The sequence below is a fragment of the Misgurnus anguillicaudatus genome, chromosome 22 (genome assembly GCF_027580225.2).
Source record: "Misgurnus anguillicaudatus chromosome 22, ASM2758022v2, whole genome shotgun sequence".
In the NCBI taxonomy this organism is placed as follows: Eukaryota; Metazoa; Chordata; class Actinopteri; order Cypriniformes; family Cobitidae; genus Misgurnus; species Misgurnus anguillicaudatus.
Window position 1 is genome coordinate 51,593,094 of NC_073358.2, and position 23,195 is coordinate 51,616,288.

The window sequence follows — 23,195 nt, forward strand, 5'->3', positions numbered from 1 at the left end:
ACATTTGTAATACATGTTGATAATCTGATACATTTGCTACTGTAATGTAGATGATGTAACTTACTTAATAAAGTAGGTAAAACTTTAAATAAATAATTATGTATTTGTTACAAAGATCTATTTTTGTATTTCATAAGGAAATTACAAGGAAAAAAGGTTTAAAACTTCTATTTGACTAAATAATTCACTGGCCAACAGCACCACACCCAGTGATGTAGAGACTGAGTGTCATCTGCCCATATTATTATCGTTATTATTTATTATGTAGCCTACAGCACAATTTAATACAAGTTGTTCTGAAACAGATAAAACTGAGTCGCTATACAGGACAAATTAAACACACACAAATATCACATAAACATGCAAAAGTAATGGAAAACCCCATTATGGAAACTCCGAGAAATTTAAAAAGGGGGTAATTTTACCATAGTTCTAATGGTTTTCAAGATCTAGTAAAAATGTATAATTAAACTGTATCCTAACACAGATTTTCTGATGTCAGGGATTTGGAGGGTGTATAGCCTGATGCCATACCGCAGTGGTTCACAAACTTTTTCGGCATGCTTTGTGTACAATGCATTCCTTCATGGCCCCCCAAAAGAAAATTTATGAAATAAAATATTCCATAACGTAAAATTTAAATTGAACAAAACATATTAAATTATCAAATGTGTTGTGGTTGGTTAATAGCCTTTTTTTCTCAGGTTTTATTACACAGAATGAATTATGAATGAATGTATTTTATCGTCTCAGGGACCACTAGGGGTCCACGGCCTCCAGTTTGAGAACCACTGCCATACTGGATACACAGGGGCTAAATTGTGAAGGACCTTAAAAACAAATAGTCTATTAGAGTCTTATAAACAATTCTTTACTGATAGCCACATGGAGAGGTTCCTGTTGTTTACTAGGGTTAAGGTTTGGTTAATTTTTAACACAGCATTTAAAGTGTACAGAGATCAACTAAGCTGTTTTCCAATGAAATTCCATGGAAGAAGAAATGTTTAAACCTTTCCTGGTTTCAGACTTTGATGATTGACTTAATATTTCACTGGCCAGCATCACACCCAATGATGATGTAGAGATTGGTTTAGCTTATCAGGTTTCAGAAATCTATAAAGAGTCTCACCTGCCCAAATAGAGAAACAAAATTGATGTTGAAGTCTACAGGATTCTACAGGAACAATGAGTATATGTTTTAATATACCTATACATCATTTTAATGTACATTAAAAGAGAGAGAGAGAGAGAGAGAGAGAGAGAGAGAGAGAGAGAGAGAGAGAGAGAGAGAGTCTCAGCAGAAGTAAAATATGAAATAATTATTGTTGTCATGTTGCATGTGCCATTTAAATTACTTGTCAGAATTGTTTGATGCTTTTGTCAGACAATTTTATATAAATGCTTATTTTATATATATTTTATTTATATTTTATTATGATGCAAATGCATTTGAGCTACTGAAACACAATTATATAATTCATTTATTATTACAAAATTATATTCATGAATTAATTATATAAATATGAAACGATTATTAAAGCATTTTTTTACTGTTTTCAAAATTTAATGTTTATTGTTTTTTTAGATGAGTGCCTCCAAACTCCAGGATAGGTAAATCCAGTTCAGGACAATACATACACATCACCCAATTTGTGTAAATATATGTAACAAAAATTAGAGTAGACAATTAATCCCAAAATTAATTTTCTAAAAGTAATTGTTTCAAATTAAATGCAAGCTAAATTGTACTCAAGTCTTTTATGCAAATGTGTCAGATACCAATAGTGACATAGCATACATGTATGTGTATCTGTGTGTCGCTCCTGCAGCAGTGAGGTGAGAATCGGACATTCTCTGAATGAACTTGAGAAAGAGTTTGTAACCAAAAGAATACAAACTGTTCAAAAATGTCTGGAGAAGCTTGGGATACAGTGTCCTCAGGTAAAATTATCAATATGAACTTACATCTAGTGTTATACTGAGAGCAGATCTTAGCAAGGTACGCACACTGTGTAAAAGATTTATTTTCTTTTAATTGTTATTTTAAATTATCACGTATCTTTGTTTTTATTGTGATTTTACTGTGTCTCTTCTCACTCTAAAAAAACAAACGGTGCTATATAGAACCAAACTGTTGCTTTGGATCGTAATCATAGAAGAACCGTTTTTAGTGCCATATAGCACCGGTGAAGCACCAGTGAAGCACCTGTGTAGAACCATATAGGGGCCATATAGAACCACTATAGCACCAAATATGGTTCTACATAGCACTATATGGTTCTACACAGGTGCTTCACTGGTGCTTCACCGGTGCTATATGGCACTAAAAACGGTTCTTCTATGATTACGAGCAAAGAACCACTTTTGGTGCTATATAGCACCGTTTGTTTTTAGAGTGTATATTTTTCTTTTATATATTGTTTTCTCATGTCTATGTAAAGCACTTTGAATGAGCTCTGTGTATGAAATGTGCTATACAAATAAACGTGCCTTGCGTAGGGCCCTGCAGAACCACACGGGGCCCCCTTGCTCTCAACTTCATGCAGCGCTGTGCCAACAGATTGGTGTGTGACATCCCTGTGTGACATTGAGTGTCCGTAGATCTACACTTTGAATTTTCACCTAACCATCCGGGAACTATATGGATACTCATTTTAACATACTATGATTTTGGAACAAACAAATTCTAATTTCAAATACTATGTACGATGGCTACTATTCAGATTGGGACGCAGGGTTTAATTTCATTTGTCAGTCAATCTGTGCAGCGCTGCATGCAGTTAAACATGTTATTTTTATGTGTTGTCACGCACTTAGGGAAACACCCCCTGGCGCTGTCTGCCATCTGCCAAGAGAGCGTTATTTGCCATTGACCCCACACAGATTATGAATGTTGTCATTAATGCTCTTGGTCTTAAGTGTATGAATGTTGTACATGGGTTTTAGGATGGTTTGCCAAAAATTGCTCTACTGGGTTCCGGAGGAGGAGAACGAGCCATGCTGAGTTTACTGGGATCTCTGGTTGAACTAAAGAAAACCGGTCTATTGGACTGCATTCTTTATCTGAGTGGAGTCTCTGGATCAACCTGGTACACACACACACACACACACACACACACACACACACACACACAGGTGAGATGACTATGAGATAATCTATAATGTTTATCTTAGTATCTTTATCTCATGAAGGTGCATGACATCTTTATATCAGGACTCTGACTGGTCCACTCATCTCGACTCAGTAAAACAGAAGATCATTCACAGACTCAATGGTCGTGGTGTGAGCTGGAGTGATGCATTATTCAAACTGACGAAATATTGCAATGAGAAAGACATCTTTAATTTAACATATGTTTGGGCAGTGATGATCGTCACTTCATTTGTGAAAGAGGTAATAAATCCTTCTGTCATTCAATTCAATTCAATTCAATTTTATTTATATAGCGCTTTTCACAAGTGTTAATTGTTGCAAAGCAGCTTTACATGAGTAGATGTAAAGGAGAAACACAGAAAATCAATAGATAATATAAGAAGTAGAATATAGCGGCTAAGGTTACACCGTACAAGCAACCGTATTAATAATGTAATGTATACAGTAAAGTGCTAAGTTAAGCCAAAGTTGTCTGACTCTCCATGGGACGAAAAACCCCCTAGGAAAAAACCCGGTGGGAAAAACTCCTAGAAGGACAAAAACCCTTGGGAGGAATTATTATATATTTATATATATATATATAGATACAGTAGGGATAGGAAGCGGGTAAGCGGATTAAACTGGTTCAGCCGGTGGTCGTTGGCCGCGCATCGGCTAGGCATCACGTTGAAGGACAACCAGTAGATCAGTGGTGCGATGACCTTCACAGCAACAGGAACTGTCTGTTTGTCTCATTGTCCTCGGGGTCGAGGACGAGACAGGGAAACAAAAACAGAGTTCTATTAGCGTAGAGGCCGTTCGCATGTAATGCAAGTGTTTATTATAGTATACATAATACATAATACATTATAGTGGTTTAAGTCAGCTCGGTTCCAGACAGGCTAACTATTGCAGCAATAGTATATTACCCATATGAGGTATGGTAAAATTATTTCAGTGATAGAACAACTTTTAATTGGACAAATTGAACTGTTGCTTCAACCACATGGGGGAGTCATTTTTACATGGAAACTACATAGTGTTGCGGCGATTAGTAATATTTTAAATGCGTATGCGATATTTAACTGGTCACATTTGTCCTCTGAATAACTTGATATTTATATCCTTTTACCATTTTTTTAATGTTTTCCAATCTAAGGTCAATGATCAACACAAGTTGATCCACACAAGCTAATCCATAAACATGTTGCAGGGGGCAATTTGGTGTCTCCAAATTCTCCTAACTTGCAAGACCATTTGACCTAGCCGGGGCTCAGGACCTTCTTGCTATGAAAGAACAGTGCTACCTGTCAGGGTTTTGGAGACACAAGACACGAACCCAAATGTGGACGATTGACGACAAAGGAATTTATTGAATAACAGGGTAAACAGGGAAAACAAAACCCACGAGGGGGCAAAACAAGACAAGGGAAACACGACACTAGTGATGTGACATCTGAAGCGAGGCTCCGGAGCTTGTGTCGAGCAAAAAGGGGCGTTCCAGATGAAGCCCCGATTCGAGGCTTGTATCGTTTCCGTGAAAATCACGTGACGATGACAAACGAGGCCTCGGTTTGTGTGGAACACGTCATCGGGTCGGTCTGAGTATCGAAACTCGCGCTACCTTGTGGGTGTTGTGGCGTTTCAGTGTTGGATAGGTACAGGAGTTGTAGAAGCAGTGTGTTGGAGAGTTTATTATTAGTAGTAGATTATATTATTATTTATACTATATAATTAGAAATTAGTTATAATATATATATATATATATATATATATATATATATATATATATATATATATATATATATATATATATATATATATATATATATATATATATATATATATATATATATATATATTGTAATTAATTATTAGCTAAAATATATTATTGTTGTATTAGATAAGATTAGTTGATTACTTTGGATTTTGAAGAAAGAGAAAATACTCCCTTGTCTGGGAGTATTTTGAAATTGTTGCTCACAATAAAGTATGTGTAATTGTTATATTTTACTATGTTAAAATAATTATAAGTCACACTTTATGACAGTGTGGTCTTCGTGTCCATTATTTCATGTTTCAAGGTGAAATGCTTGCTGTGCCATAAGAAGCTGACATACAGCAATAATACTTCTCTGAACCCCCAGTCCCATAAGCACTACACAGCACTAAAACTATTAATGGTTTCACTTTACACACACATAAACAAACAAAGTAACAATTCTTATCCCACCCCAGAATACTCTCTCATATACACTGTACTAAACAAAGTCTTACTTTTTAGCTCATACTTTTTTTAGTCATTCTTTAAGGAATAAATTTATTGTAGACACCCTAAGAAAATTCACACCGAAAAACATGCATCTTTTATTTTATAACCAGACAATTTTAAAAAATCTGCTTAGGTCATTGCATAAAATGTATTTTATTTATCCGCTGTTTCTTTTCACAGTAGATAGGTGTCACTAGGGAGCAATGCTGAATAAAGCTTCGGTTAATTAACCTTTTGGTGAAGCAATGGGCTGCGAAGTGTCAGCGGTTCAGGAAGCCTCATTTTGCCATCACTACACGACACTAAACTGACACTAAACTTAACAAAACTAAACTTTTCAAACGTAAAACAAGCAAAGACTTCACAGGAACCAACAAGATATGTGACAAGACGAATGTGCACAGAACAGCAAACACAAGGACAATAAATAGGGACAAAGTAAATTACATACACCTGGAAATCATTACAAGTAAGGGATCGGGGAAAAAGTGATGAGACCCTGGAAATGCGTGGTCAGAATAAACCAATACTAAAACCACGCATCTTACACATAAAACATATGTTCTGTCAGAACCCTGCCATGCTAAACTAGATCTAAATACAAACAGGATCTGGCAGGATTCTGACAGCAACCCACTGAGCCACTGTGCCACCCGTACCATCTTTTAAACATACAGTATATCACATACAGTCCAAATGTCAGACCACACAAAAAAATCTGGAATTCAAAAGCTAATTTCAATTTAAAGATTAAAAAATAATTTCTAATGTAAAAGCATGCAACAAAATTGCATTCATTTATGTGGATCGGGTCTCCTTATTATAAAAAACTTCAGCAATAATATTTGATCTTTATCTTCAGATAAACGAACACAAAGTTTCAGAGCAGCAGGTTGGACATGACAAAGACCCGTTTCCCATCTATACAGTGATTGACAAGGCATGCAAACAGCACCATGATGGAGGTACTGTAGATGTCTGTTTGTGTGTGAGAGAGTGAGGGGAGTGTTTGTGTCAGCTTTAAAATAAATGAATTGAGATGTGTTGTCTGTCTGCAGATCCCTGGTTTGAGATCAGCCCACATGAAGCAGGTTATTCCCTCACTGGAGCGTTTGTGGACGTCTCCAAATTTGGCCGTCAGTTTCAGGATGGCTGTGACTCTAAGGATCAGCCTGAAATGGACATGCTTTACCTGCAAGGTAACAAAGTCTGTTATAAGACCAGCAGATCAAAATTATGTACTTGAATATTAGCTGGGAAGTATGAGTTTAAATTGAATATTTTTGTATGTCACATAAATTCATGCCTGTCAGAGGATTAATTTATTGATGTACCTGACATGCTTGAGTTAAAGTACAGATTCGTACAACAAAAACGTTTGGTTACCTACGTAACCCCGGTTCTCTGATAACATGAGTAATATAAAATATTTCATTACATATACATATTTTTACAATATTACTTTTTTTTATTTATTTTGCACCTCTAAAAGTAAATGTGATGCATTAGTTGTTTGGTGGTGTTGCTTGCAGCTCTGTGTGGCAGTTGTATCGCTGATGGAGAGTCTGACAAAAAATTCATTTGGAAAAAAATTAAAGGTACCAGCAGCTGCTGTCTTCATTCATCTATACTGAATAAAACATTCAAAGTCGATTTATTGACATGTCAATTCTGTTTCATTCTGCTTTCCCTCAGAATTATTTAAACATTTATTTAAAGAAAATGAAGAGTTATCGGGCCACAGGAAAAAAGGTAAAACATTATTGCTTTCATTTATTGATAAAGGACATGTATTTAATTTTTTCTTCATCAATCTTTCCTCAGTCATGCCTATATGCAGATACTCTGTTATTACACATATTTGCTGCTTGTGTCATACTTTTTTAAATCCTATACACAATTTTACTCCAACAGACCACACTCTTAGAACGAATGTGTTAAAAACAACATTAGTGTTGATTCTGGGACAACACACTAACTGCGTCATCCTGGAATCCACCCATCTCTGTGTTATTATTGAAACAACACATTTTGTGTTACTTTTAACACAACATGTGTTATACTTGAACACAAAATGACACATAATGTGTTAAAATTACACATAATGTGTTAAAAGCTTACCGCACAATGATGTGTAAAAAATTAACACATCCTTTCTAAGAGTGCATTAAGACACACATCACTCTAAAAATGGCTGGGTTATTTTTGACCCATAATGGGTAAATATTGGACAGAACACGTGCTGGGTTAAAAATTGACCCAATGCTGGGCTATTTTTAACCCAACTGCTGGGTTATTATACCCCATGGTGTAACGATACAATAAAGTGGAGGAGGCAAGCGCAGACGATCAACACAGATTTATTAATAATGATGGTAAATACAATGAAACAACAGAGTGAATGGCTGAGTCCAGGATGTTGGCAATGGTGATCGAAGGTCTACGGTGGCGTGAAGAGTGTTGAATCGTGAAGTCGGTGATGAGTGTGATGATGGCCAGTGGATAGAACCAGGAACAAACCAAACACTCACACGGAGACGACAACACGAACACAAATCCAACACGACGACGAGAGACGATAATCCAAGTGATTGCAGCAACATGAAATGAGGATCTGACAACAGGAAGAGAGATGAGTGAGTATATGTAGCTGATGGATGATTAGGATCAGCTGGAGCGAGTAATCACTACACAGGTGACAACACTTAATCAAACGAGCACATGGACACAACGTGAGTACAAACACAAACACAAAACATTACACGGAGGAAACATTGGATTTCCTACCGTGACACATGGTTGCATAACAATAGGGTGGCCATTCGTGCCAGTTCCGCCGGACACGTCCCGAACATGTTTTCGGGTGCGTTCTCCGGAAGTCGCATTGCTCGACCGCATACTTCATGGAGGTTCTCACATTTCAGTTAAAAATACATTAGAAAATTAAGATTTATTTTTTTTAAGACATACAATCATTGTAGTTTCATCCTGTAACGGTTGCTTTTCTGAAATTAAACCCGAAATATTAAACCTTGATGACACATGCCGTGGACCAACGTGACTTCCGGAGAACGAACCCGAAAACATGTTGGGACGTGTCCGGCGGAACTGGCACGAATGGCCACCCTACATAACAACAACCCAACATTGGGTCATTTTTGACCCAGCATGGGGTAATTTTTTGTTCTGTCCAATATTTACCCATTATGGGTCAAAAATATCCCAGCCATTTTAAGAGTGATATTACAACCCACGTTGTGATCATAAAAACACAAAACAACATCTACAACAAAGCTTAGTGCTCATGGAGCCACTGTATTAACTTTATTCTAGTCTCCAAAATGTTTTTATGTATTTGTGAAACAGCACCATCACTTGAATTCACAAAATTTGTAGTTAAATTATTTTGGTGGTACACAGAAGACACATTTGGTCCACATTACCAGAGCTCAGGCTGATATAAAACACCATAGAAAAACTTCATACATTTGTGGCCAAAAATATTGGCATCCTTGGTAAATATAAACAAAGAAAACTGTGAAATGAATCTACAAGGTATCTTCTTTTAGAGCTTCAATAAAAAAAATCACAAAAAATTGAAGTTTCATTGAAGTAAAACAATTAAAAGTAAGGGGGAGATTACATGATGAAATAAATGATTTTCTCTAATACACACTGGACATAATTATTGGCCTCCCTTTATTTAATACTTTTTGCTTCCTCCATTTGCAAGGATAACAGCATCTTGAATTTTGTCATCTGATGATGTTGAAGAATTCGTTGCAAATTCTCCCGGTTAAAGTTTCAGTTTGGCGAAAAATAATACTGGAGTTTGTTTTTGCATGCAGCAGAGGATTTCTTAAACTGTGTCCCAAACAACTTGTTGTTATGGAGGTGCTGTTTTCATTAATTTATTTTAAAGCTTTCTGATCCCAAGGTTCAACTGATTTCTAAAGTTCTCCATCTGTGATCCTTGGAGAGTCTTTGTCCACTCAAATTATTTTTCTTGTTCAGCATTAAGACGAAATAGACAAGCATGGTATAAGCAAGAAATAGGCGTTTTTATGGTTTAACTATTTCCTTAAAGCCACTGTCTACTTTCTGTAGCTCAACAATCTTTGGTTGCACACAAAAACTATAATCTTTGGTTTTATGGTGATGGCTGATTAAGGGCATTTGTGTTACTTAAAATTTATTATCACTTGAAACAGAAAGCCATCATGTTTCTAGTCACCATGTTAATATCTTGGGAATATACTTGATAGATTTTTTACTTTTTGCCAATAATTGTGTCCAGTGTGTATTAGCGGAAACATTTATTTAATATTGTAATTTCCCCCCATCACTTTCAATTGTTTTACTTCAATAAGGATGCCATTATTTTTGTATATCTTCTGATATTTATTAATCTGACAGTGAAGTGTTTGCAGTAAGAAATATTGTAGTGTGTTCATATTCGTTTATTGTATATGTTTTCCTCCCAAGACATAACTCCACCTGTACACATCATCCATCAAGTACTCATGGATCTGGTGGAAATGAATCTCTTGGTGTTGAAAGGCGAAGATCCTTCTCATCTCGAAAACACCATCAGAGCAAAGCTACAAGGTCAAGTGCATTCAAATTCATGTAGTTGTCACATTGCTTCTTCGTTCTTCCAGTGATTATTTCTTAAAGCTGGTGTGTGTGTAATTTTTAGAGGTTTGCTGAATTATTTTGTTTCATGATGCAGTATTGGGTTTTTTTTGTAAGGTATGCTTGGTAAAGCTACTTAAATGTCTTAATATAATTAAGGCCTGGTCCTGGATTAATCTAAACCCTGTCCAGGAAACTGCCCCATTGAGTGTTAGACAATCAGCTAGTTTGTCTCATCTTGTCTGCCTTAAGGGGTTTTCAGATTGCCGGTGATCCGATAAAGCGATGTGAATTGCTAACAACTAGGGGTGGGAATCTCAGGGTACCTCATAATATGTGTTTAACAAAAGTTTATTAAATGTACACATTTTGTACAAGTAGTTAATCTTTACAGATAAACACAACTTTTATGAATGTTTAAAGTCTAAATTTGTTTTTGCATTTTATTTATTTCTAGCAAATGCATTTGGACTTCAAATTTCATGGAAGTTGTGTTTATCTGTGGGGATTGACTTGTTGGACAAAACGTGTACATTAAATAAACTTTTGTTAAACACAGAGCTTATTTTTTTGCTATAATCCAAAAGTCTATAAAAAAATGAATGGGCTTTCTGTCAAGGGAACCAGTGTCCCACTAACAACCGGGTTAGCCTACAAAAATGCATCATCCTCAGCCTGTGAGTTTGTGTCGGTGCAGTCATACTAGTTTTCAGTACTTAAACCTGCTGGTATTAAAATAGATCAAATGTGATTTTGAACACTGACATCTGAGTTAGGCAATGATCAAGTTAATTAGGATGTTTTGTATTCTTATTAGTTAATCAGATGCATCACTGCAAACATTTTCTGTTAATGTACGCCTTCCTCTTTTTTAACAGAACACACTAGAGACAAAAGTCAACTGGTGTTTCAGATGGAAACGACCAATCTTGAAAAGCATACGATGCAGTTCAGTCTGGATGTGTGTAACTATTGGAGGCATTGGTTTAGTTTCTGGCCGTTTGATATGTTGAAGTGTCCCTACGCTCACATTCACTATATTCTAGACAAATGAATACATAAATCACATATCTTCTTTGATGACCCTAAAACCAACAAGGAACTTATTTTATTTTGTTTACAGATATGTGTTCAAGCATTATTAAGTGCACGGTTCAATGGATCTGGGGCAGGAAGTATAACTTTCTGCACAATATGAAAGGTAAAAGTATAACCAAGTGTTTATTCAACAGTTAATAATAGGCTACAGTGTGTACATTGAGTAAATGTGATTTATTATCGAGGTATAATGCAACTGTTGTTGATAGATCAAGGAGTGCCCACCATTCTTCAGGACAGTAAGACGAGAGATTATATAGATGCTGGTTTATTGCTCAACTCATCTTACATGTCAGTACTGAGACAGGAGAGAGACATTGACCTCATCATTTCCCTGGATTTCAGTGAGGGAGATCCTTTTGAGGTATTGCACACACACACACACGCGCACACACACACACACACACACACACACACACACACACACACACACACACACACACACACGCACGCACGCACGCGCATAATTTATAAATTATGGCATACAGTACAATGCATACATTTACATTTGCCATTACATCTTCACATAGTCCCTGATTCTTGTCTCTTGGCACTTCATTTAAAGGTGCAGTGTGTACATTTTAGCGGCATCTAGTGGTGAGGTTGCAAATTGCAACCAATGGCTCATCCACAGCTGACCCCTCGCTTTTGAGGCGCATAGAGAGGCTGCGGTAGATGCCACTGGACAAACATGTCTACATTAGAGGCAACTTATTAAACAGGGTTTGTCCGTTGAGGGCTTCTGTGGAGAAGTGGTGACACAAAATGGTGGCTTTCATGTAAGGAGACCCGCAGCAGGCACGTGCACACATAGACATCAAAGGGGGCTTGAGCACCTGGCCTTTTTATTCCTGGAGAGAAAGTGCCCTTTTTTTCTGGGGTGCTTTTTAAAAAAAACAAAACTATGATCTTTATTCATATAACAACTGATGTCTGTCTGTTTCTTGTGTTTTTTACTTGTTGCTTATTTAATTTAACATGAATTTATTCAGAAATCATTTAAATGAGATTTAAACTCTTATAAAGAAAAATAGCGCTATTTGTGGCACACAAATGGTTAACAGATGAGTCCCGCCTCCAAAATTCAAATCGCTAATATGATTGGCTTTACCTTTCCTTATTCCCGCCTCTCTAACTTACTTCGCGTTATGATTGTTCTGTCTACACTCGTGCTGCATCATTCGCGCTTCAAGCGCCAAAGCTCAGCCTGCCCTGAACGAGACGCGATCATGTGCATGATTATGCAGGCAGCTACCGGTAAGTGTGTGAGGAAGAAAGCATTCTTATATTAACAGTTTTATGCACAAAATATTGGACACGTTGTTACACATAACGATTCAGGGAAATTGTTTTCCATGGCAATCCCATATTAAAGGCGGAGTCCACGATGTTTGAAAGCCAATGTTGATATTTGAAATCACCCAAACAAACACGCCCTTACCCCAATAGAATCTGGACCTTCTGTTGATAGACCCCGCCCCACACATACGCAACCCGGCATTTGATTTGATTTGATTGGCTATAAGTGTGTTTTGGTAGTCGGCCCGTCTCCTTTTCCAACGCGTTTTTCAAACATCGTGGACTCCGCCTTTAACTTGAAGAGTTGCAAACTTGTAACAGTATATTAGTGTATGTAGTTTAAACAGACTGCTCATACAATAATAAAGTACAAACAATAATATAATTGCTAACTGCAGTAGTAAGCTTTTTTGTTTGCGTTTTGTGTAATGTCTGTTAGTGCTGGAGTAGATTGGGAAGTAATCTGATGGTTAAGTATTTTACTTGCCCAGTCTGAATTTTCACCGACATCACAAAAAAGTAAAATATAAAATACAAATAAAATAGGCCTAATCTATATTTGCTGTTTCTGACATGTGTAACCCTAATAAATATGAAACCTAAGATTAAAGGTGCCATAGGATGTGTTGTCATAATATGTTAAATTGTTCTTACATAGAAGGAATGTTGCTTTATTAAGTGCAAAAATTATCCAGAAACGTTTTTACATGTCTATTTACAACCCTAGAATTTGTCATTTTAAATAAATGGTCTATTTTTGCCCTATTTGAAAGGGTCATGAATAATAATGTTGAGCTCTGCTCTGATTGCTCTGCTCTGAGGCTCATGCCAGAAGCTCATATTAGTAAACAGACCTTATATTTTGAGCCCTTATCAGACAAAAATACATTTTGAGTAACAACTAATCAGCTAAACGCTAGCAAATGATATAGCACTTATTGGCATGTAGCGCTAACTCAGCAGTCACAACTTTGTTTTTAGCATTTTAACAAATTTGTAATTAATGTGTAATTTAATGTTTTCAAAACATGCACATTGTGTAATGGCTTCCTTTCCTGCTCTATAAACCTAGACTACTAAGGAGACCATGGTGTCTGTGTGAACAACTGATTATTTTGTAGACATCTTTTGAAAATTAAACAATTGCGTGAGTTTGAGGAAGATAAAATTAATTAACTTTTTTAATATGTTTTTAAAAGAAAGTCAGAATTGCGTTAATATATATACTATTTGTTAAAAAAAAAAGAAAAAAAATATACATAATTTTGAGAAGTGCCCTTTATGTCACTTGAGCCCCTGCCCCTCAAAATGTCTGTGCACGTCCCTGACCCGCAGTGTATGTAGATAAAAACGTATTATGCTAAGGTAATTAAAACATAATTGTTCATTATTTGAGGTCTTTATACACCCCTGATAATATAGTTATGTATATTATATTGCATTTCTGTCAAGAGATTCTTCTAAAAGTTACACACTGCACCTTTAAGGGACCTGTTAAGATTTCTTACATGTAAACTGTTGCAAATTGAAAACAAGCCTTAAAATAGTTTTTAGAGGGATCTCTTGACAGAAATGCAAAAATAAAATGCAGGACTATATTGGAGGTGTGTGAAGACCTTTAATGATGAACAGTTATGTTTGTATTACCTTAGAATGAGACGTTTTTGTCTACATACACCGGGGGACCCCCTTAAGTCACCTTTTTGTGCCACCATGTTTCTACAGAAGCCCTTAACGGAAAACTTTTTTACTAAGTTGTCTCCGAAGATGACATGTTTGTCCGGTGGCAGCTATCGTGGCTTCTCTATGTGTTTCAAAATCGAGGGGTGAGCAGTGGACTGAGCCATTGGTTTCAATTTGCAACCTCACCACTAGATGCCCCTGGAGTGTACACACTGCACCTTTAATGCAAAAATAACAGGATGCTGAAGTTCCTGTCCTGAAGTAAAATGGATTACAATTTTTAGATAGGTGCTTGCCGTGACAAAACTTGGGACACAAAATGTGACAATAATGTTAAACTAACTCAAAAGAGACCCCCCTGATGTCTCTACAATGTTCTGATGCAGAGATATAGGTCTCACTAAACAGCTGATTATACTCCTAGCCACAAGTGAAACTTTCCAAGCCTAAGATGTTCTGATGCAGAGATACATGTCTTGTGAAACAGTCGCTACCTCTGTTTGGTTGCTAGGGAGTGAATTGGCATCTACCAATGATTATACTCCAAGCCATGAGTGAAACTAGCACTAATATGATGAGATATACACCATGCAAAAGTCTTAGGCCACTATGCCATAATAAGATTTGTTTTTTTGCCATGTTACAGTGATCATATATAATTATTTCTCAGGTTCTTTATTAGAATACAACCAGACAACACAGGAAGCTTGTATTTAGCATAACGTGTCAAGTATTTTGGATAAACTCCCCTTCCATAGCAGGCAACTGCAGGATCTTCTTAACCTATATCTGAAACTAAATCCTAATTTCTCATGCTAATCAAATGACTTCAGGACTTCAGTCTCCTCAAAAAAGCTCAAGATGTGTTTCGTGCTACAATAGGTCACACTAAATACTGACCCATGTTTGAAGAAGACATTTATTTTTTTTTGTACATATTTCCTGTGTTTCCTGTTTGTATCTTTAGAAAATAGATTGACAAATAAATGAAGAGTTTCATTGCAAAACGAGATAAATCCACTTTTTTAAATATTTGTCAAAACATGTTTATTATTATGTTATCATGTTATTATTTTGTTTTATGGTGCTACTTAGCTGTATTTTTTAAGTTATGACGGTTTAAATCAAAACAAACCAACTGCAATTGAATTGAAATTAATTGGAATGCACAACCAAACAACGAGATTTCTGAACAATAAAAAACGGTGGTTATCTCGTTTTGCTCTTCAACTCTTCAAATATGGATGGACATTAAAACTTCTAAAACAACTGGTGGTGGTGCCCTAAGACTTTGGCACAGTACTGTAGGTCTCGCTAAATGGTTGCTAGGGAACTCTGTTTGGTTGCTAGGGAGTGAATTGGCATCCACCAATGAGTATACTCAAAGCCACAAGCTAAACTAGCCTATCAAAAAAAAAAAAATATTGTGATGCCCCAGAGAAATCATTGTTTTTAATGAATAAAATATCTTATGCCATGTACATATAAATAAAACCTAAATACACACAATACAAACATTTTTCATGACAGACAGTGAAGAAAGCTGCTAAAATCTGCAAGAAACAAAACATCCCTTTCCCTGAAGTTGATAAACCGTCTGTGGAGGACCCCGACTTTTATGTGTTTAAAGGCCATGGAGAAGTACCGACCGTAATCCACATCCCTCTCTTCAACACGGTCAACTGTGGAGATGAGTTTAAATCTTTCAGTTTTTCTGAAGTCCTGAATGAAACTGGGTTGTGATTTCAGTGTGTTTCTGTTTCTGCAGATAAAGTTGAGGAGTGGAGAGAGAGATATACTACCAATCAACGTGCCTACCGTCCTGATATGATTGATCCTCTTCTGGAAGTCGCTGGCAAAAACATCACAAACAACAAAGAGAAACTGCTGAAGGAGATTAAAAAGATCATTACACAAACTGCATGCAAGCATTAATTACATTTAATACTACGACAATTAAAGTAATAGTTCATCATCATGTTAATCTAAACCTGTTTCTTTATTCTGTTGAACACAAAGGAAGATATTGGGTACCATTAGCTGTGTGCTTACTGCATCTATGATATTAAATGTCTTCTTTTGGGTTCGACAGAATAAAGAAACTCATACAGGTTTAGACTAACATGAGAATGAGTAAATGATGACAGGATTTAAATTTTTGGGTGAACTATCCCTTTAAATCTAAATGAAATAATTTTCTAATTCTAATCTAATGACTTCAGGACTTCAATATCCTCAAAAACATGCAAGGTTTGTTAAGTGCCAATAAAGATCTGACTTTTGCCTGAGGAAGCCATTTTGATCTTTTGTTTGAACATATTTCCTGAGCTCTGGGTGTAATTCTTACTAGTAAAAATACAATAACGACAAGCAATGCTGGAAACATTTAAAACCAAGTCTAGTCTAGTAATACATAGAAAAATTAAAAATATGATTAAAGACTGTGGTGTTTATTTTCATAAATCAGTAAGCAGCAAGAGTGGCGCAGTGATACTTATGTAATGTGGTCTGAACCGTGGGTTTACCGGGGTATTTTATCACGGCTTAGAACGCGTTTCAACCAATCAGAATGAAGAACCAGAACTGCCCGTTTTATAATGAATCTTCTTAAAGGCCTTTCACTGACAAAATATGAAAATTGCAGTTAACATGTTTGCTTTTGCCTAGCTTCTTTGTTATTTTTAACAAAGTTTAACTGTATTTTTACATTAGGAATAATATTATCAGTAACAGTAGCATACAACAATTTAAAAACCACCTGATTTTGAATCCAGATGCACCAAGAATAGAGCATATTTCTCTCTGTTTAAAGCAAAGCCCAACTCCCTTCCATCCACGATAATTAATAAAGAAAAAAAAAACATTCTAGCTTACCTATATTCTATGTATCCATTAATGTCTTTCTTTCTTCTGCATATTTACTACAGTCTATAAGTACGTCTTCCACTGTTTCTCCCACCTGTCACACATAGCCTACAATTAGGATGTTTCCCCACTTTCCCCTTTCATTCCTGGGATGACATAGCTGTACGCAACCCAACTTAGCCACACAGCAAAATGTCCAGTGTATTGTTTTGCTTAAAATACACCATAGATAATTTATTATAGCATTTTAAAATTACCACTGTGTAGTTGCGAGACAAAATTTGCTGTTTGGGGTGTGTCCTTTAAAATGCAAATGAGCTGATGAAATGCAAACACTGACCTGATCGCAATGATGGTGACTTTAAATGAAACAGCCAAGAAATTTTACAAAGATTTAAAATGCAATTCTATATTTCAAACAGCAAGACCTATATCTCTGCATCAGAACATGTTAGAGACATGGGGGTGGCATGACACCATGATCATTACCTGATGTTTGTTTGTTTGTGCCATTGTTGGGTTTGACCCAGGGGTTTGCAGCTATATTATCAGAAATAATCTACTCTGAAAGTTAAGTTTGGGCCACAAAAGCTGTCTGTTAATGTTGTTGCCGCTGAAACTATCTGGTATGTGGGCATCTGGTCACACAGGGATAGATCTTGTAGATGGATCATTTGTTCAAATATTTTTATTTAACAAAATATGATAATGTGCTCACAACTACAAACACCATAAAGCTGAAGCTACTAATTATATTTTTGCTCTGGTATAACTGAAAGGCAAACTTCATTGTAACAGCAAGACAATTTAAAACAACATATGAATACAATATAAGAAATCAAATCTGCAAGATTTGGATTGCAGGATTTCATCACTGTGACTCAGGATCTCTGTGGAGTGACAGACATGTTATGTTAATAACTCCACTAAAACCTCAGAATTAGTATTGAACACATGTCATAAAGACAATTTATTTTTATACCTCATCTTTTAGAAAAGTATTTCTTTCAATTCTGTTAATTTCTCCTTGGTTGTTGTGGCATGTTAAGTGGAGTTGTTTCTTTCTCTGATACACTCTGCAAAAAGAGTAAAATTATTGCTTGTTAGGATTGAACTGCTTGAAACACTGGGTATACATTGTAGTCATTACATCATAAATAGTTTACCTGGTTTATTGAAACATTGACCACTGAAGACCACCCACAGGTGGCTTTGCAGGCAAAACCCGAGATGCAGATGGAAAGAATGAACTGAAGGACAGACAACAGCAGCAATACTACAATGATCCCACAACCTAAAACCTACAAAAATAATAATTTTCCCTTTATTTAACCAGATAAAAGTTTCTTGATATTAAAAATTTATTTTACAGAAGTGACCTGGCCAAGAGGAGCAACACAGTATTTAAAAAAAAATGAAAAGGGACAGTTCACCCAAAATGAAGATTCTGATTCAGAATTTACTCACTCTTATGTTGTTACAAACATATCTTCATTTCTTTGTTCTGATGACCACAAAGGAAATTATTTTGAGGGATTATGAGTCCTATTGACTTCCATAGTAGGAAAATGAATACTATTGAAGTTAAAGGGGGTCATGATCGGTTTGATCACATGCATCTTGATAGGGGCGTCAACTGCATGTGGAGCTGCACAGACCGACTGACAACTTAAATTATTGTGAGATCTGACTGCTTGTTATGCTTTCGAATGGCTCTCGTGGCACAATGATGTCATTTGCCAGCTGGTCTGTGCAGCACCGCATTAAGTTAAAGGAATATTTCATTTTCTTAAAAGAAAAATCCAGATAATTTACTCACCACCATGGCATGTCATCCAAAATTTTGATGTCTTTCTTTGTTCAGTCGAGAAGAAATTATCTTTTTTGAGGAAAACATTGCAGGATTTTTCTTATTTTAATGGACTTTATGGACACCAACACTTAACACTTAACTCAACACTTAACAGTTTTTTTCAACGGAGTTTCAAAGGACTATAAACAATCTCAAACGAGGCATAAGGGTCTTATCTAGCGAAACGATTGTCATTTTTGGCAAGAAAATAAAAAATATGCTCTTTTAAACCACAACTTTTCGTCTAGGTCCGGTCCAGCGCGACCTAACGTAAATGCGTAGTGACGTAGGGAGGTCACGTGTTACATATATAAAACAAACATTTTCAGACCATTTTAAACAATAAACTGACACAAAGACATTAATTAGTATCAGTTGACATACAACAATGTCCGAAAGGTCCTCTTTCAACAGACTTGTAAACACTAGGGCGGAGTTTTGCGTTCGTCCTCTGTGACCTCTTGACTTCATAACGTATTGCGTGGGGTCAGCTGGCGCATCACGACCGGATCTAGACAAGAAGTTGTGGTATAAAAGTTTATAATTTTTATTTTTATTGTCAAAAATGACAATCTTTTTGCTAGATAAGATCCTTATGCCTCGTTTGGGATCGTTTATAGTCCTTTGAAACTCTGTTGAAAAAAACTGTGTTGAGTTAAAGGCGGAGTCCACGATGTTTGAAAAACGCTTTGGAAAAGAAGACGGGCCGACTACCAAAACACACTTATAGCCAATCAAATCAAATCAAATGCCGGGTTGCGTATGTGTGGGGCGGGTCTATCAACAGAAGGTCCAGATTCTATTGGGGTAGGGGCGTGTTTGTTTAGGTGATTTCAAATATCAACATTGGCTTTCAAACATCATGGACTCCGCCTTTAAGTATTAATTGTTTTTGTCTATTAAAGTCCATTAAAATGTTTTCCTCAAAAAGCATAATTTCTTCTCGACTGAACAAATAAAGACATCAACATTTTGGATGAAATGGTGGTGAGTAAATTATCTGGACTATTCCTTTAAGGGCAAGAGTGCCATGCGTATTGGAAGGACCAGCTCTACGTTTGTGGGTGAATTATCCCTTTAGGTATACAATATATGAAAATAATTTAACAAATAACATCCCATCCACTGGATTTTGTGAGGTTCTAAATATTATAATTATAGTTGAAGGCATTACTTTAATCCAGTTGATGAACTCTCTCAGGTTTCCCAAACGGTGCTTAAAGCCAGGATACACTGCACGATTTTTACACTCCTGTAAAAGTACCCCATTTAAACTTTGGTACGAAAAGCATGTAGACTGTATGATGATGACACCTATAGTCGGAGGCTTTAACGGCTGGGACACACGTTGGCACAAACTTAACCAGCATGGTAAATAAATACCGCAGCTCAGCAAACACACTATGTGTTGATCATGCTGAATTTCTAACATTGTGAGAAAACTATCATAGGCGTATCATTAGACACAAGACCAGGAAAACGGCCGTCTTTGAACCTCTCTACGACATAGGACCAGGACCACTGATTAAATCCACGATCACAGAAATTGGCACGATTGTTTCACGATGGTACAGCCAAAAATCGTGCAGTGTATCCCGGGCTTAGGTCTAGACCAAGACCAAAATGCTTTTTTGAGCTGTACTTGATAAAACAAATGAAAAAAAAATATGTAAATGTAGTAAAAGTAATTACCTGAAAGGCTGAATATATACGCACATTTACATTCTTTATGGAATTATAGCGCCATTCCGCCATAAATTGCAATTTTATGGACAACAGAATAATAGCAACACCTGCAGTTATGGCACTGATCACATTCATTCCAAGTGAAGCTTTTACCTACAGAGAGAAATAAGAGACTTCAAAGAAAAAGAAGGACTAAAATAGATTTGAAATATCTTGATTTGTTAGTTAAAAGGGGTGAATATGTATTGTGCAAAAATAAATCTAGAGACTTTTTAATAAACATAACATGTAAACTCACTAAGGGGCAGTTTCTCTGACAGGGATTAGACTAGTCCTAGACTAAAATAAATGTAAGAGCTGTCCAAACTGAAAACAACTTGCACTGACATATCTTAAAATACATCATTGCCCTTTATTTTGCCTTAAAATGCACACACGTAATGTTTTTAGTAAGTCATGTTTGTTAAAAATAGTTATATTTCATAATTAAACTAATTATGCCTAGTCCTGGCTTAAGCTAATCCCTGTCTGGAAAACCACCCCTAAGTGTACTTGTAGCAACCCACACACACCCCTTAAGTAGGGCAAAGAATTTAGGGCAACAATAAATGTGCTAGTTTCAGACCACTGAGGTTTTACCATGGAACATGTGGGTGCTTTTTATGACGCTGATTTCAACGTATCTGTACACCCAGTTTTCCTGTTTTACACACAGTGACTTTGAACAAAAGCGTGTGAATCATCAGCAGCAACATAAAAAGCAGAGTTAAAATGGGTTAAGATGGACAGTACAAACCACACAGGAATTGAGTTTATTTTCTGCAACAACAGACAGAGACCCAGCAATGATGTACTGAGAGGGAACAAGAGAAAATATTAAACGATAATAATGAAATAATTTTTAATGTCAGTAAGTAATAAAGTAAAACACTGAAATGAAACTTACAGTGAAAGATCCCCGGAGGTTTATGCCACTGATGGCAGTTAACATGAAATGGTCAATTTTAATGGTGACCACAATACCAATCATCAGGGTCACCACTCCAATCATAATCTGGACGGTCTATAAAGAGCACATATGAGTCTTAAAACCGTTTATTTTTATTATAAACATCCCACAGCTGACACAATGGTCATATATGAATATGTACATAAAACTAAAGATTTAATATGTCGAGATAAAACTTTATGTGCATACAGTATTTATATAGCCCTAAATATCTTACTAAGAAAAATACATTACCCCCAGTGACTTTGGTTGTACTTTAAGAAACCATTGGAGGGGTGCATACGTTCCTCTCTTATCTTTTCCTTCAGCACTTTCTTGGTTTATCAGTGGATTTATTTGGATGACAACTTTACCGTTGTCAGTTGAGATCACTTGGCTCGACATTCTAGCAAAGTTTAGGAAAAAGCATTTGTGTAATTTTAAGCATTTTAAGTGCTTATACTGCAGTTATATGGTATCTGTTCAATTCACATTTAAAAATAAACTAATGTTGTATTGTTAATATGCTTATTATTTTAACTTATTGGTGGAAAAATATTACAATCAAGAAAAATATTTAAATTAATGTCATAAAATTGACATATGAGGAGTTTTGTTGCAAAACGAGATAACTTTTTTTTTTCTCGAAATCTCGTTTTTTGGTTGTGCATTCCAATTGATATCAATACAACTGCAGTTGGTTTGTTTTGATTTAAACCTTCATAACTTAAAAAATACAGCTAAGTAGCACCATAAAACAAAATAATAACATGAAAACATAATTATAAACATGTTTTGACAAAAATGTTAAAAACGGAGTTATCTTGTTTTGCAGCGAAACTCTTCATATAAATACAGATGCCATTTTAATGTAATTGATGCATAAAATATTTTACCTGAAAAGTGATTTGTTGACGTTGCCCGTTTGCTGTTACGGTGTCTTTGCGTGTGTGAGTGTATGGACTGATATGAAGAAACATTGAGAAGGAGCTTGCCAAGGTAATTTACAGGAAGTTTCTCTTAATGTGTTTCATCTTATTTAAAGCGACTTTACACATGACAGGTAATTCACGAGGTTAGAGGACTAATGAGAGTGTAAAAAAGTTATTTTTTTGATAAATGGTAGATAATGTTATTATGATGTCAAGGCTTATACATTGTGTACAGGCTACATATAAAATAATATATTTTAAACTCTTTAAATCAGTTTGAACTGTTTTTGAATCTTTCTTGATTTATTAATTTTTTACATGTCTTATTGCACTGATGCTCTTTGTTATGCACAAGCACTATTTTCTTCTTTTTTGTCACTCCAGAATTATGGCACTTTAAAAATAGAATGATTTAATTCAATTTCATTTATACAGTTCAAAACCAAATTGATCTAATAAAGTTTTTGTTTACTAATAATTGGTCAGCTGTATGCCCAGAGCTTTTTAAATGCTTATTTATTTATTTTATTTATTTATTTATTACAGGGACAGTGCATATTAATAGACATTTAAGCCAATATGTCAGGGTTAGCCAAATGGCTATTTTTCACCTGTAGTCCCTATAGACAGATGGTAATAGTCACCCTAAAAACAAACAAAAAAAAAAAGATAAAAGTACATATTTAAATAACAATAAAACAATAAAACAACTTCAGTATGTACCTTTAGCTGGTTAAAAAATAGTTACATTT

General features: G+C 35.7%; 2 protein-coding genes across 2 annotated transcripts; one reads left to right on the forward strand and one right to left on the reverse strand.

Annotated features, from left to right (window-relative positions):
• Positions 1-1,585: 1,585 nt before the first annotated feature.
• Positions 1,586-17,388, forward strand: LOC129439371 (cytosolic phospholipase A2 gamma). The gene is made up of 14 exons (XM_073860804.1): positions 1,586-1,611; positions 1,830-1,941; positions 2,947-3,089; positions 3,193-3,394; positions 6,268-6,370; positions 6,464-6,604; positions 6,938-7,003; positions 7,101-7,157; positions 9,891-10,013; positions 10,919-11,056; positions 11,164-11,241; positions 11,348-11,502; positions 15,651-15,828; positions 15,895-17,388. The coding sequence occupies exons 1-14, from the start codon at positions 1,586-1,588 to the stop codon at positions 16,053-16,055; spliced, it is 1,683 nt and encodes a 560-aa protein (XP_073716905.1). The 3' UTR covers positions 16,056-17,388.
• Positions 17,389-17,880: 492 nt separating this feature from the next.
• On the reverse strand, positions 17,881-22,509 carry LOC129439545 (membrane-spanning 4-domains subfamily A member 15-like). Its single transcript, XM_055198223.2, has 7 exons — positions 22,408-22,509; positions 21,767-21,917; positions 21,470-21,586; positions 21,320-21,376; positions 20,530-20,676; positions 18,152-18,286; positions 17,881-18,061 (listed from the first exon to the last, which is right to left on the reverse strand). Exons 2-7 carry the CDS (start codon positions 21,914-21,916, stop codon positions 18,002-18,004), a joined length of 666 nt encoding a protein of 221 aa, XP_055054198.2. The 5' UTR covers position 21,917; positions 22,408-22,509; the 3' UTR covers positions 17,881-18,001.
• Between the last annotated feature and the right edge of the window lie 686 nt (positions 22,510-23,195).